Source organism: Acipenser ruthenus, chromosome 46 (genome assembly GCF_902713425.1).
Source record: "Acipenser ruthenus chromosome 46, fAciRut3.2 maternal haplotype, whole genome shotgun sequence".
Classification (NCBI taxonomy): Eukaryota; Metazoa; Chordata; class Actinopteri; order Acipenseriformes; family Acipenseridae; genus Acipenser; species Acipenser ruthenus.
Genome location: NC_081234.1, coordinates 1315004 through 1331291, shown reverse-complemented (window position 1 = coordinate 1331291; position 16288 = coordinate 1315004). Strand labels below are relative to the sequence as shown.

The following is a 16288-nucleotide window of genomic DNA, read 5'->3' as shown; positions in this document are numbered from 1 at the left end:
TCCAAATATTTGTTTCAGAGTTTTGAGAAAGTGCCCAGTTGCAGTACAGACTAAGGTAGTGGGGGTTTGAAGACGCTCAGTGGTTAGAGGGCTGGGCTGGGCTGGGCTGCAGTGGATTTGAGCAGCTCAGATGTGAGGAAGGAAAGGGGGGAGAAGGGGTGGGGTTCAGGGAAGCCTGGTTCAGAGAAGGGGGTTACAATTGGGGTCCATAACATACCCCCCCAAATCCCAACTAAATGATTCAGTACTGTACCATACCACACATGCCAGGTCAAGACCTTAGGTTAAAAAAAAAACAACCCCTTTGTGCTCTGTCACAAGTACTAAAGGAATTATAGTGAATTATTGTCATTGTCATCATAATTATAAGCATCATCTTCACTTCAGAATTCCAGTAAAGTCCTGGTGCTGTGAAATTGTGGTTCCCAGTCTCTGATTTCAGCTGGTTAATCCGTCCGTTTGCCAGCAGCAGTGCTTGAGAATCCCTGTGGTCCACAAGGGGGAGGATATTTTTTTTTCCTCTTTCTCTCTCCCTCCTTCTCTCACTGTGGTGTGTTGTGCTCTTTTGTGTGCGCAAAGAGAGAACGATTTCCTCCCAGCTCCCCCCCGCAAGTATGTAGATGAAGGGCATCCAAGTTCAGGAAAGTGTGAGGCTCGAGTTGAGGCCTACTGTATTACTGTATTTTTCCTGGCAATCTTATACTGTCAAGTCCTTGTTTTATTATTATTATTATTATTATTATTATTATTATTATTATTATTATTATTTTTATTTTTATTGTTATTATTATTATTGTATAACTGGACCATTGTTCTTTCAAGAGTTTCGTTACTAGGAAACAGCAATCTTGTCTCTGTGGGTAGTGTACATGTTGTTTGTATATGTTTATATATATTCACCATATGTTTCTATATAAAAAGTTCAGTCTTGTTGACACAGGAATAGCTGGGTGGGTGGGTGACGGCAGGCGATGGATGCAGACGTTCTGGATTGTTCCGGGGAGTTCTAGATCACATTCTCGAACAGCTGCATGGAGCTCATGATGTTTTCATCCTGAGAGAGGGAAGAAAAACATAAATATGAGTGTGTGTGTCCGTGTGAGAGAGAGGGAGAGAGAGAGGGAGAGAGAGAGAGGGAGAGAGAGAGAGAGAGAGAGAGAGACAGAGAGAGAGAGAGAGACGGAGGGAGAGAGAGAGAGAGAGAGAGAGAGAGAGAGAGAGAGAGAGAGAGAGGGAGAGGGAGAGAGAGAGAGAGAGAGAGAGAGAGAGAGAGAGAGGGAGAGAGACAGAGAGAGAGAGAGAGAGAGAGAGAGAGAGAGAGAGGGAGAGGGAGAGAGAGAGAGAGAGAGAGAGAGAGAGGGAGAGGGAGAGAGAGAGAGAGAGAGAGAGAGAGAGAGAGAAGCAAACCTTTTGACAAGTCTCCATGAACTCATCAATCGTCACCACTCCATCCTGGTTTCTGTCCATCTTCTGTAAGAAAAAATGCATGAAAGGAATGTTTAGAAAGGAATGTTTAGCAGCAGCTAAGCAGATACAGCATTTCATATTATATTTTCTAAAATATATACTGTAGTTAAATAAGAATTTGATACAAACTCTCAGATACAAACACACTCATTTGGCTTCACCAGTATCATTTTTCTCCCCAGTTTGCAATCGCCAATTGTGTTATTATTAATCCCAGTTCACCACTGCAACCCCCCGGCTACTCGGGAAACGGCGGCTGACATACGCGTCCTCCGAAACGTGCTCCTGCTAAACCGTCTTTTTTCACACTGCGGATCCACAGTGAAGCCTCCAGACCTATAGTGCCGGAGGACAACACAGATCTGAATGGCTCCACTGCAGACCCGCAGGCTCCCTATCAGCCACAGGGGTCGCTGGTGTGCGGTGAACGTGTTGAATTTATCCCCATCCTCAGTTGGTATAGATCCTCTTTTTCGAGGATTTGATTTGCTGTATATATTTTTCTTGTTTCTGTGCTAGTGCTCTGCAGTTTAGGGTGGATCTCTTGTTTATGCCCCCCGCCCCCCACCGGCTCTCTTACCTGGAAGAACTTCTCAACGTGCTCGAAGGGGGTGTCCTCTCTCACCGAGGGGTACGTGTAGTTCCCCATCATGTCGTAGATGGACTTCATGATCGCCAGCATCTCCTGGGGGCCCAGGAGACAAAGGGTTAATAAGCGTGTCATGATTCTGGGGTAGCAGGGTGCGGCCCCTTTAAGAGTGCTGATGTATATATGCTCCGCCCCTTTTGAATGCCTGTATGCAGTCTGGCAGCGAGCAAGCACAGGAGAGGGAGAAGGAGAGAGAGAGAGAGAGAGGGAGAGAGAGAGAGGGAGAGAGAGAGAGGCAGAGAGAGAGTGACAGGGAGAGAGGGAGGGAGGGGGATAGAGCCAGAGAGAGAGGGACAGGGAGAGAGGGAGGGAGGGAGGCAGGGAGAGGGAGAGCGAGAAGGAGAGACACAGAGAGAGAAGGAGAGGGAGAGGGAGAGAGGCAGAGAGAGAGGGACAGGGAGAGAGAGAGAGAGAGCATGCTTAACAGAATCTGCCATGATATAATGTGTATCATTGATATCAATGAATTTTAAAAATGAATTAAAGTCATGGTTATACCTTATTAACTGTATTTTTATTGTATGCAGTAATTTTAATAAGTGAATATTAGCGGTGTGCTGATATTCTCAGAATTGCCTTTACGAGGTATTTAACAGCAGGGATGCTGATTTTTTTACTGGCTTACTGATAATATTCACTGTCAGCTTACAGCCTTGGTACGGCACTACAGCAGTAAAAATGCCAGCGCCCCGGGCTAGAGGAAAATTCACTTCCATGCTTTAAAAAGTCAATGAACCCCTCCTGGATTAATACAAAGTCAGACAGCTGTGGTATGTTTAAATCAGACCTGAAGTGTCATGTCTCTCCAGTTTAGACCCGGCCCCTAAACCTCTCACCTCCTTGGTGATGTAGTCTGTAGTTTAGACCCGGCCCCTAAACCCCTCACCTCCTTGGTGATGTAGTCTGTAGTTTAGACCCGGCCCCTAAGCCCCTCACCTCCTTGGTGATGTAGTCTGTAGTTTAGTCCCGGCCCCTAAGCCCCTCACCTCCTTGGTGATGTAGTCTGTAGTTTAGACCCGGCCCCTAAGCTCCTCTCACCTCCTTGATGATGTAGTCTGTAGTTTAGACCCGGCCCCCAAGCCCCTCTCACCTCCTTGGTGATGTAGTCTGTAGTTTAGCCCCGGCCCCTAAGCCCCTCACCTCCTTGGTGATGTAGTCTGTAGTTTAGACCCGGCCCAGAAACTCCTCTCACCTCCTTGGTGATGTAGTCTGTAGTTTAGACCCGGCCCCTAAGCCCCCCTCACCTCCTTGGTGATGTAGTCTGTAGTTTAGACCCAGCCCCTAAGCCCCTCACCTCCTTGGTGATGTAGTCTGTAGTTTAGACCCGGCCCCTAAGCTCCTCTCACCTCCTTGATGATGTAGTCTGTAGTTTAGACCCGGCCCCTAAGCCCCCCTCACCTCCTTGGTGATGTAGTCTGTAGTTTAGACCCGGCCCCTAAGCCCCTCACCTCCTTGGTGATGTAGTCTGTAGTTTAGTCCCGGCCCCTAAGCCCCTCACCTCCTTGGTGATGTAGTCTGTAGTTTAGACCCGGCCCCTAAGCTCCTCTCACCTCCTTGATGATGTAGTCTGTAGTTTAGACCCGGCCCCCAAGCCCCTCTCACCTCCTTGGTGATGTAGTCTGTAGTTTAGCCCCGGCCCCTAAGCCCCTCACCTCCTTGGTGATGTAGTCTGTAGTTTAGACCCGGCCCAGAAACTCCTCTCACCTCCTTGGTGATGTAGTCTGTAGTTTAGACCCGGCCCCTAAGCCCCTCTCACCTCCTTGGTGATGTAGTCTGTAGTTTAGACCCAGCCCCTAAGCCCCTCACCTCCTTGGTGATGTAGTCTGTAGTTTAGACCCGGCCCCTAAGCCCCTCTCACCTCCTTGGTGATGTAGTCTGTAGTTTAGTCCCGGCCCCTAAGCCCCTCACCTCCTTGGTGATGTAGTCTGTAGTTTAGACCCGGCCCCTAAGCCCCTCACCTCCTTGGTGATGTAGTCTGTAGTTTAGACCCGGCCCCTAAGCTCCTCTCACCTCCTTGATGATGTAGTCTGTAGTTTAGACCCGGCCCCCAAGCCCCTCTCACCTCCTTGGTGATGTAGTCTGTAGTTTAGCCCCGGCCCCTAAGCCCCTCACCTCCTTGGTGATGTAGTCTGTAGTTTAGACCCGGCCCAGAAACTCCTCTCACCTCCTTGGTGATGTAGTCTGTAGTTTAGACCCGGCCCCTAAGCCCCTCTCACCTCCTTGGTGATGTAGTCTGTAGTTTAGACCCAGCCCCTAAGCCCCTCACCTCCTTGGTGATGTAGTCTGTAGTTTAGACCCGGCCCCTAAGCCCCTCTCACCTCCTTGGTGATGTAGTCTGTAGTTTAGTCCCGGCCCCTAAGCCCCTCACCTCCTTGGTGATGTAGTCTGTAGTTTAGACCCGGCCCCTAAACTCCTCTCACCTCCTTGGTGATGTAGTCTGTAGTTTAGACCCGGCCCCTAAACTCCTCTCACCTCCTTGGTGATGTAGTCTGTAGTTTAGACCCGGCCCCTAAGTTCCTCTCACCTCCTTGGTGATGTAGCCGTCCTTGTTGATGTCATAGAGGTTGAAGGCCCATTTCAGTTTCTCGTGGACTGAGCCTCGAAGCAGCACTGAGAGTCCGATGACAAAGTCCTGATCCAAAACAAAACGGGCTAGTGTGAGTTTCTAACCCAAACTCCTGGCTCCTGATCATTTCAATATTGATAATAATAGACTTCATTGAGGGGAGCTCTAAACCCCAGGACTGGGTGCAGCAGCAGCAGCAGCAGGGCTAGTGTGAGTTTGTAACCCTGCTCAAACTCCTGGCTCCTGATCATTTCAATATTAATAATAATAGACTTCATTGAGGGGAGCTCTGAACCCCAGGACTGGGTGCAGTAGCAGCAGCAGCAGGGCTAGTGTGAGTTTCTAACCCTGCTCAAACTCCTGGCTCCTGATCATTTCAATATTAATAATAATAGACTTCATTGAGGGGAGCTCTGAACCCCAGGACTGGGTGCAGCAGCTATACATAAGTTCATTTGTAAGTTAGAACATAAAGTCTTTACTAAGTCCTTAGTTGTTACTAGTTAGTTTATAACTAAGAGCGGTTCATACTGTCAGTGATGTCATCACTGCTTGGTAGCCAATTAGAAGTGAGGCTATTTCAGAGGGCTTGGTCAGTGATACAGATTGAAACCCCCACTGAAGAAACACGTACGGACAGCACCTTTAAACTATCGAAATAAACATATAACTTCATGGGAATGTTAAGAATGTTTAGTTTAAGAGATTTATTTGTTGGTACTTCATATCTTAAACCTTCACACTTCCCTGTCGCCTCTGACAGACAAGCTGACAAGAAAAGCTAATTCAAGAATATTTTGTACTGGGAATCACAGGTATGTCATTACATATATATGGTATAAAATATTGAAATTTAAAACCAAGTTTTAGGAAAGTGATCCATTACAAATAATAAATCTACATATTTCATCATACAGTAAAATATAACCCTGGTGAACAAATCCTATAGGAAATCATATAGGAAATCTTATAGGAATGCTTCAGAAATTGAAAATTCCTATCAGATCATATAGGAACTTTACAATTAATCCTATAAGGTTTTTTTTTATCCTATTAAATCTAATAAAATTAAAACTTTAGAATCTAATAGGATTGTGGAGTAGTGGTTAGGGCTTTGACCGGAGGGTCGTGGGTTCAATCCCAGGTGGGGGACACTGCTGCTGTACCCTTGAGCAAGGTACTTTACCTAGATTGCTCCAGTAAAAACCCAACTGTATAAATGGTAATTGTATGTAAAAATAATGTGATATCTGTATAATGTATAATGTGATATCTTGTAACAATTGTAAGTCGCCCTGGATGAGGGTGTCTGCTAATAAATAAATAATATTAATAATAGAAGGATATCCTATAATTATCAAGAGGATGTACGCGGTCTCGCAGGATTCACGGACGAGGAAAAGTTACTGTGTCATGTTGTATTTTGATTTTACGAACAGCTTACACCTCCCTAAAGGTGTGCGGAAATCTTAACCAACATCTAGTCTTACGTTATAACTCTCATAGCTGGTGCAACCCGTGAAAAGTTAGCAATGTGTAAAATCAACGACAGTAACTACTTCAGCTTTAACTAAGCTAAGTAAGAACTTCAACACAGCTGGTGCATCCCAGCCCAGGCTTGGTGCAGCAGAGCCAGTGTGAGTTCCAGGCTGGGTCAGGGTCAATTCTTGTTTTCCATTTCCAATTCCAATTCCAGAGTTGGAGGTGATTAAAAGGGAAGGGAAACTGGAATTGGGAATTTAAAAAGGAATTGACCCCAGCCCTGGTCCTCACATTGTCATTGCTATTGTTACTGTCATTCTAACGGTGTAATAAGGTAACCAAGATGCTGAAAGCACACATCTATAAACTATGCTTCCAATTGGGATTTGGTCATAAATTACCCTGTAACTTGACAATTAAAAATAGAACGTTTGCTTGTACTGAAGTGTTTGTAAAAGAAACACAGATAAAAAAAAAAATAGTGTTTATATATTTGCTCAAAAGAACCAACTTCTCAACGTTTCAGTTTGTTTTCATGCCTTTGTCAAGGGAAAGTGTGTTTGAAAACAAACAGTGGAGGTACTTCTAGGCTTTGGATGTCATGGCAACTACACTCATTTATTTCTATTTAAATCTATGAATGTGATTGTGATGTCATTCACCACATACTGTAGTTGATGATCTACTATTCCTTTCTATTTAAACCTTCAGGCATCATGGTACATGGTTACAGGGTAGCGGTGTGGAGTAGTGGTTAGGGCTCTGGACTCTTGACCGGAGGGTTGTGGGTTCAATCCCAGGTGGGGGACACTGCTGCTGTACCCTTTTAGCAAGGTACTTTACAGCGATTGCTCCAGTAAAAACCCAACTGTATAAATGGGTAATTGTATGTAAAAATAATGTGATATCTTGTAACAATTGTAAGTCGCCCTGGATAAGGGCGTCTGCTAAGAAATAAATAATAATAATGGTTTATTTATCCTTTTGTCTTCTATATTGTGCGTTGTCTAGTTTAATTTTTTCTAAAACTACGAATTTTAGGTCATTCATGTTATGTTTGGTCTTTATATATATTTATTTATTTTTTGTGAACATGACAACATGGCTGTGTCATGAGAGGTAGCTTCATTAAAAAATAAAAATAAATAGAAATTTTGAAAAAGACAACAACAACAATCACTGCCCTCCGACCCTCACCTCGAAGCGGATGGAGCCGGTCCTGTCGATGTCGAAGGCATTGAACAGGAAGTGGGCGTAGGTGGTGGCGTCTGTGGAGACAGGAAGTGCGTTACTGTTTGTACGTTCCCCCCTGAACACATGGGTCCCAGCTAGTCAAGACGAACTGCTGTGACGGTCAAATTAAATACAAAAGAAGCTAAAGAAGATTGTTCTTTTCAGCCTAGAAAAAAGAAGGGAAAGAGGGAACTTGATTGAAATCTACAAAATCAATAAATGGTCTAGATGAAGTGAACCCAAGACACGACAAGGCAGATAGAGAAGAACGAGGGAATAAATGCAAGCGGAGTAAAAGTATGTTTAGAACAGAAGGGAGGAAGAACTTTTTTACACAGAGAGTTAGAAATGCACAGAATAGCCCACTAGGATTAAAAACACTGGGAACATTAAAAAAGACGAAATTCTGTGCTTTTAAATGAGATCTCCCCAGTAGAGGAGAGTGGGGTGCTAACATGGGACGGGCTTTGATGGGTTGAATGGGCTTTTCTCATTCCGAAACATTTCTTCTGTTCTAGAAGTAGCCCTGTTGTCTCATCGTTATGGGCGGGACAGTGAAATACACTGGAACAGGACAAGGGGAGGACAAGCGTGTTTGTGTTCTATAGTTCTATATAAAGTTATCAAGTTCCTGTATCCAGCACAGATTGCACTAGCCAGGCCTTCACTACTTTGTTTATAAAGCAGACGCATTTCTTTTGAATCCATTTTTATCTGCAGGACTGACTAGCGGTGCCAGCAGTTAAAAATACACTGTGTGCGTGTGTGTGTCTGTGTGTGTGTGTGTCTGTGTGTGTGTGTCTGTGTGTGTCTGTGTGCGTGTGGTGTCTGTGTGTGTCTGTGTGTGTCTGTGTGCGTGTGTGTGTGTGTCTGTGTGTGTGTGTCTGTGTGTGTGTGTGTGTGTGTGTGTGTCTGTGTGTGTCTGTGTGTCTGTGTGTGTGTCTGTGTGTGTGTCTGTGTGCGTGTGGTGTCTGTGTGTGTCTGTGTGTGTGTCTGTGTGTGTCTGTGTGCGTGTGGTGTCTGTGTGTGTCTGTGTGTGTGCTCGTGAGAGAGTCTGCATATTTTATCCATACTGGAGATAATACAACAGGGGTGTCCAAAGAGTGGGACTCCAACACCTCACAAATCATCTGGAGTGTGATAAGGCCAAATGATCCCCCTTCCCTCCCCATCCCCTTCCCATCCCATGTCCCTTCTCCCTCTTCCTCTTCCCTCCTGCCCCCTCCCCCATCCCATATCCCCTCTCCCTCCCCCTCTCCCTCTCCTCTTCCCTCCTGCCCCCCCTCCAATTCCTCTCCCATATCCCCTCCCCCCTCCCCTCTCCCTCTACCCTTCCCATCCCCTCTCCCATACCCCCTCCCCTCTCCTCTCCTCTACCACCCTCCCCCTCCTGCTCCCCTCCCCTTTGTGACGATAGCAAAGGATTCATGAGAATATTTCTGTTCAGATTCTGAGGGCAGCTGTGCAAAGTAAGACTGTCTGTGCAAACTCCGGGGACGATGTTTTATTGCCTGAGAAAGCGGCCATAAACTGAGCAGAAATGACCTTGACCTGAGCTGGTGCAGCAACAAGTGGTCTGGTCAAAATATTACTGACGCACAGACATAAGCCAGCTAGCAACTAGCTTTGCAGGCAAGCGTGTGTAAAACACTGTATAAAAGAGCAGGCACTCGGAGGTGCATTTGAGACCTGAACCCTCTCCTGACCGCGTGATCATCACCGTGTCCGATGCTACTCCCAGAGATTGGGTAAGCGATCACTGCTGGATTTCTGTTTCTAACTAGTCTATTGATAATGTTTAGCAATATGTGTAACTTTTGAGTATTGGAATCAATAGAGGACACTTACTAACACATCAATTGCTATTGCGCGCACTCATTTATAGACATCGTATTAGTTTCCTCCCCTTCGCTGCTCCCATCCGTGATGCAATCCATCTCCATCCTGCTTACCTCCTTGTGGGAAGAACTGAGAGTAGATCATCTTGAAGGTCTCCTCATCCACCAGACCACTGGGGCACTCCTGGAAAGAGACAGGGAGGTGAGAGAGAGTGAGAGAGTGAGAGAGAGGGGGGGAGAGAGAGGGGGGGGGAGAGAGGGGGAGGGAGAGAGAGAGGGGGGGAGGGGGAGAGAGGGGGCAGGATAGAGACAGAGAGAGAGGGGGAGGGAGAGAGAGAGGGGGAGGGAGAGAGACAGACAAGGGGAGAGAGAGGGGGGGAGGGAGAGAGAGAGGGCAGGATAGACACAGAGAGAGAGGGGGGAGGGAGAGAGAGGGGGAGGGGGAGAGACAGACAGGGGGAGAGAGAGGGAGGAGGGAGAGAGAGAGAGGGGAGGGAGAGGGGAGGGAGAAAGGGAGGGAGAGAGAGAGAGACAGAGTGGGCGCAACAGAGATGGAGACAGAGAGAGAGAGATACAGAAAGATAGAGACAGAAAGAGACAGAACAACAGAGAGAGATTGAGAGAGAGAGAGAGAATGAGAGAGAGAGAGAGAGAGAGAGAGAGAGAGAGAGAGAGAGAGAGAGAGAGAGAGAGAGATATCCTGGGAAATAGAAGCAGAAATACACTTCACTCTGGACTGTCCAATATACCCCCAATTCACCAGCCAGGTGCCAGACTTTCTGCAGCTAGACAGAGAGGCCAAACTAAGAACAGTTTTAGGGGAATTTGGAGACACTGCTGAACTAGCAGCTGAATAAATAACAACCTGCCACAAAATTAGAGACACAACATAAATAACCACCCTCCACACTGTGTATACGTGTTAAATAAGAAACGCTCTATAAATGTCAGTTTCTTTCATATTTGTATTTTATTTTAAATATATATGCTTTGGCAAAACCTGTGAAACTTGTCATGCCAATAAAGCTCTTTTTTTTATTTGAATTGAATTGAATTGAGACAGAGAGAGGGAGAGAGCGAGGATGGGAAGAGAGTCTGCTCTGAAGTCAAAGGGAGTCCACCGCAATGACCTAAAACATCAGCCTATGCTGTACAGACTCCCTGGACACCTCGATATACACCGTTGGATAATTCACTAATTCACTCACTTGGTTAATCCACTGTTAGGCCTGTTACAATATAGCCAGCTTACCCAGCTCTCAAAGTATAATACCACTAACCATAAGATGACACATTCTCACTAACAGAGTGTGTCTGTCCAGTCTCTCGTGAATGTCTGCACTACATTAGGTATATCTGTCTTGTGGTAAGAGACTCTCTTATCACTGACACTGTGGTCTCAAGGGGTCGGGGCTGGGACTAGCATGTGTAAAGCTGGCATACAGGACAGTGCAGCGCAGCACAGCACAGTCGGTCTGGGTTAACTCTGTCGGGTCGTTTGTCCGCACTCACGTTTTTGAAGCCCCTGTACAGAGACTGCAGCTCCTTCTTGGTGAATTTGGTCTGCGCCTGCAGCTGATCCAGACCCTCCGGCTGGTGCCTCACTGTCGACAGCTCCAGATCACTTTCACTGCTGTCTGTGAGGAGACAAGAACAGGGCACGTTAGAGGGACCTGATTCAGCACAGACACAGTACAATACAGCACAGCTGTAGGTAGACCTGGGATCCATTACAATAGGAATTGTGTCATTTGTAATTCATTGCAATTGTAATATAATTGGAATTGCTGTTGACATCTGCGTAATTGTATTTGTAGTTATTCCAAGCTGAATCATTCTCATGTTGTGTGTTACATGGACGAATTGTATTTTCACTTTGAGTGAAAAAGCATTTGTTTGTGAAATCGTTCTGTAGTGTGTTTCTGTGTTTGTACCTGCGATTTCTGCTTGGTAGCATAAACAGAGTACACATGCTAATGTGTGGAGCTACTGGTTACTTTTTAGTGTAATTTTAATTGCAAGTACTGTAGCCAGCGTTTTGGGTCTGGGAGTAACTTACCCTCTAATTAACACTGAGAGAGTAAAATGTATTTTCAGGGGGTAAAATACAACCTTACCTTGAAGTCATGAGTAATCTCAATAAATACTGCACGGTCTTTAATGGTAATGGGGTAGGCATTAAAAAAGAGCCTTCCATTTTAACTGCAATGTTACTCTGAACTACTGCATAACTCAGGGGTTCCAATTAGTTTTAAGGTATGTGGCACTTACAAGGCAGGAGGGGGCACCGATGTGATTGTGGCGCGTAGGGTCGATGGGGGAGAGTGTGGGGGTGTCTCTTCCCCCCCCCCCACATTTTTTAAAAAACGGATTCAAATGGTGCATTCTGGTGCAATTTTGCATCAAGCATGTGCTAGACTAGTAGTGGTCTGCTTGTGGGGTCTGATAAAGTACTCCATTAGTGCAATGAAGGAGTTTTATTTCAGCACTGATCACAGCAAGGCAAGATCAACGAGAACAACAACTGACTTTTGGAGCATCAAGGCCCCTGCAATTCAAGACTGGTTGAAAATGTGTGTGGAATTGGTGACGGCCCCTTTAATTGTGTGCAGTAATATGGAAACAGCATGCTGCAGCTCCCAAGCTCATCCTGTCCTGATCTGACAGCATGTAACACGCAAAGCTCTTATGATTGCATGGTACCGTTTTTATTTATTTATTTATTTAATTTTTTTATCAGCAGTACACTTCCTAATTAGTCCCAAGTATGTCTATGCCTCCTGACGGTAAACAAAGTGACCGAATTATATCTGGGATAGTTGAGGCTGCTAAAGAAGATACAACAGACTAACAAAACCTGTTTGTGTTACTCAAAACTATAGCTAGGCACTCTACGATTTGACTGGTATATTGGAGTTAACAAAAATTATGTTAGGTATATTTTAACATTAAATTCTTAAACTCAGGGAACATGTGGCAGCAGTGTGGAGTAGTGGTTAGGGCTCTGGACTCTTGACCAGAGGGTTGTGGGTTCAATCCCCAGTGGGGGACACTGCTGTTGTACCCTTGAGCAAGGTACTTTACCTAGATTGCTCCAGTAAAAACCCAACTGCATAAATGGGTAATTGTATGTAAAAAATAATTAAATAATCTGTATAATGTATAATGTGATATCTTGTAACAATTGTAAGTCGCCCTGGATAAGGGCGTCTGCTAAGAAATAAATAATAATGTTAAAACGTCAATATAAAGCCATACAGATAAATAAAATATGGAAATGCATTAATAACTTACAAAATACTTCGTTTAATAGACACCTTTTTTTCAGCGTTTGCCTCTTGTGATGACGGTTCCAGTTGGATTTGTAGCTGGACTGGGGTGTTTACGCTTCAACCTGCGTAGCTGCGAATCTTTCCTATTCTTACTGTGATTGGTTGAAAAGACAACAGGTCTAAACAGAGGTTGGGTCGGATCTTGCTTGTTCCGTTGTTTTTACTTGTGTACAGTTCCCAAATAACGGAAGACATTGTATTCTGGGAGATGTAGTTGTTTAGTGGAAGTTTTAGGGGAGGGAAGCAGACAAGCTGTGCTACAAAATTGCAATACGTATTTTACGCATTAAATTTATATTTAGTGCGTATTTCAGATTTTTAATGCCTAAAAACGGCAAATACGCAGCTTATCTGGACCGCTGCCTGTAGCATCATTTTTACTGCTGTCTGCGTGTAGACAAGAGGACAGGAACAGCATGAGTTCATGTTTGCCAACAGTCCCGATTTCCTAGCAAATGTCCCGCGTCCCGATATTTACCCATAGAAAAAAAAAATATAATTTATTCTGCACGGCAGAGTTAGTGAAAACCACATCGTTTTGTTCATCGTGCGGCTGACACATCTGCTGATCACTAACGTATACAAAGGGAAGAACGCTTCATTGTGTCTATTTTGAATGTCATGATTGTCGTGTTGAGTTGGGGCGGGGGGGGGGGGGGGGGGGGGGGAGGATACGTATATTATATGATAACGAGTACTTTTTGCGTATGACCCCTCCCATGTGTATGATGCGAACCCCCCCCCCCACGGACGAGCGTCCCGCTGAACAGTTTCCAAATGTTGGCAAGTATGTGAGATGTGAGTTACTCTTCGAAAAGTGTCCAACACTAAAAGCCCAGTAAGGTGTAATAAAGCCCAGTGAAAGCATGGTAAAGCATAGGAAAGCATTGTAAAGAATTGCAAGGTATGGTAAAGTATATTGATAAACGTGCAAACCAGGGCAAACTATGGTAAATGCATGGAAACTGCAACTGTAACAATACTGTGCTGAACTTGAATATGGACATAGAGATGTGTTTCAGCACACAGGCCACACAGTACAATACAGAACAGCTCCAGGTCACTTGTACTGCTGTCTGTGTGGAGACAGGAACGCAGGAACCTGCCTTTCAAGTTACAGGATGAGAGAGAAAAAAAACTGCTGTTTTCATATTTCTAAATTTAAAATAAGAAACAAATAAGTCATTGACTACTTGGAGGAAAGGGCTTTGAAACCAGCCCCAGTGTCTTTGGAGACAAGAACACAGAAACACAGAGCGTGGCTTGGGTGCAGCACAAACCCCAGACAGGGTGAAACAGTACCGCTGCAGGACACTAATAAGCCAAGGGGAATGCCCAGTGCTGTAAAATGCTCCAAAATAGCTGCCACAAGTTTCATCAAGCCAAGTCATATAATTCAGGGACCCCTTTGCTTCTCTTCAAAATAAAGGAGTGAAAACAATTCAGTGACTGGAGGAAACACACTGAAGATGCGACACGTTCTTTCTTCATTTCTTTCTATAGAGTTGTACCACTCAGAGCTCTGTTTGAGGCATGTGGTGTACCCAATACCTTTCAAAACAGAGATGGGAATAAGACTCCCATTGCACAGCAGTTTGATCCATTCCTGGTTTCACTATGAGTTTAATAAGACTCTGCTGGGCTTATCACCTATATGCTGCGGCTAATCAAGCTCCTAGTAAAACCTGGAATGGGTAAAACAGCTCTGCAATAGGAGTCTTATTTCCATGGCTGTAAAAACCCACGACAGTAAAGTAATATTAAAGACGTATGTTGCTTCTCTGACTGTCCTACCTTCGTCCGTGAAGTTGATTAGCCCCAGAAGATGCATGAGCTTCAGAAACATGCAGACCAGACACACAATCCCTATGGTCTGCAAGCCTTCGAACTCAAAGCTGCCACTGCCCACCATCCCAGCTCCCCAAAACTGTGCACTCACACCCCAGGATTGCAGACGGGACACCCCTTTCCCAGTCAAGAACACGGCTATCCCCCCCCCTACCCCACCCCAGAAAAACGTGGGGGGGAATAACAAAAAAAAACAGAAGGAGAAGAAAACGAAAAGTAGGAGGGTTATATGTCCAGAAAAAAAGGAAAATGATGAAAATATAAAAAGAAGGACTCTCTCTCTCTCTCTCTCCCTTCCTCGCTCTCTATGTCACGCAGAGACTAAGGGGAACACAGCAACATGTTGGAACAAACAAGGGACACCGCATTAATATCCCCCTCCCTCCCTCCCTCCCTCCTCCTGTCTCTCTCTCTCTCTCTCTCTCTCCCTTCCTCGCTCTCTCTGTCACAGAGACTAAGGGGAACATGTTGGAACAAACAAGGGAGACAGCATTACAAATACATGTGTACTTACACATTATTACACTGTTATTAAGCACAGTTACAATGTACCTCATGTAACCCTTATAAAAGTTTCCCATAGTAAAAGCACAGCAAAGTGTAATAAAGCACAGTGAAAGCATGGTGAAGCACAGGTAAGCATTGCAAAGAATAGTGAGGTATGGTAAATTATAATAATATACATGGCAAACCAGGGTAAACTCTGGTAAATGCATGGTATAACCATGGAGAAAGCATGGGAGAAAACTGCAAAAATACAGTGGTGAACTTCTCCACAACATTCATCTATCCTGTTGCCCTCTGGACTGAGCGGTTTAAAATATATTGCAGTTTCTGTTCCTTATTTTTCTAAGTTGTGTATTTATCAATTCAATGCCTCTGTGCTGACTGTCTGAGACGGAACAACATTCAGAGTTCAGCCCACCACTGAGCCTGATTCATTCACAACTTCAAAAGGAAAAACTCACAAGAAATGTAGCAGCAGTGTAGGGCAGCAGTGTGGAGTAGTGGTTAGGTCTCTGGACTCTTGACCAGAGGGTTGTGGGTTCAATCCTAGGTAGGGGGGACACTGCTGCTGTACCCTTGAGCAAGGTACTTTACCTAGATTGCTCCAGTAAAAAAACCCAACTGTATAAATGGGAATTGTATGTAAAAATAATGTGATATCTTGTAACAATTGTAAGTCGCCCTGGATAAGGGCGTCTGCTAAGAAATAAATAATAATAATAATAATAATAATAAAATGGTTGATCACTTAAACAAATTCCCCACGCACTTTCCCCATAGTTATACTATTCATTTTCAATAGTTTACCATCGTTACCAAACTAGGAATATGATCTTTGTTGTTTTAGCTGGCCTTTATTAACTAACAATTAACCAAAAAATAAACTCTGTTTAGTAAGCTAGTTAGTAACAGTTAATAAAGAGATGATAAATGCCCCTAGTGGATGTAAGAGATGCATCAGCTAGAAATGCCACGTGGAACAAATGTGGTGTTTGTTGCATCCAGGGAGCAGGTTAATGGTTACACTCGGGTGTACCTGCTGTACTGGGGGGTTAGACGTGATTCTGAGAGCTCTACACAGGGGGGCTGGAGAACAGAGAAGCACGAAGCCTCGCAGAGTGACGTGGAATTTTGTTAATTAAAGAGAGGAGTAAACGTTTTGAAAATATGGAAATATTGGAAATGAAGTCACTTCTGACGAAATTCATCCTCAAAGGAATGAATTTGCACCTCCCAAATTTTCCTAGCTGCGTCATTGGGGGTGGGAGTGTGTAATGTGTGTATGCTGGGGGGGTCTCTCTCTCCTTCTCCCACTCCCCTCTCCCTCCCTCTCTCCCTCTCTCTCTCTCCCCCTCCCTCCCCCCTC

At 44.8% G+C, this 16288-nt stretch overlaps 1 protein-coding gene across 4 annotated transcripts in view; it reads right to left on the bottom strand.

The window, feature by feature from the left end:
* Positions 1-802: 802 nt before the first annotated feature.
* LOC117397691 (calsenilin-like) overlaps positions 803-16288 on the bottom strand; it is an 83319-nt gene continuing 67833 nt past the window's right edge. For 3 of the 4 annotated variants that reach the window (XM_059013535.1, XM_059013538.1, XM_059013537.1), the window contains 7 exons: positions 10748-10872; positions 9350-9419; positions 7362-7432; positions 4641-4748; positions 2048-2152; positions 1408-1470; positions 803-1054 (listed from right to left, as the gene is read on the bottom strand). In XM_059013535.1, coding sequence (XP_058869518.1) covers positions 1007-1054; positions 1408-1470; positions 2048-2152; positions 4641-4748; positions 7362-7432; positions 9350-9419; positions 10748-10872 — 590 coding nt within the window. In that variant the 3' untranslated portion in view covers positions 803-1006. Of the gene's footprint in view, positions 1055-1407; positions 1471-2047; positions 2153-4640; positions 4749-7361; positions 7433-9349; positions 9420-10747; positions 10873-14361; positions 14516-16288 lie in introns of those variants that run through there. The other variant, XM_059013536.1, reaches the window with a different exon arrangement.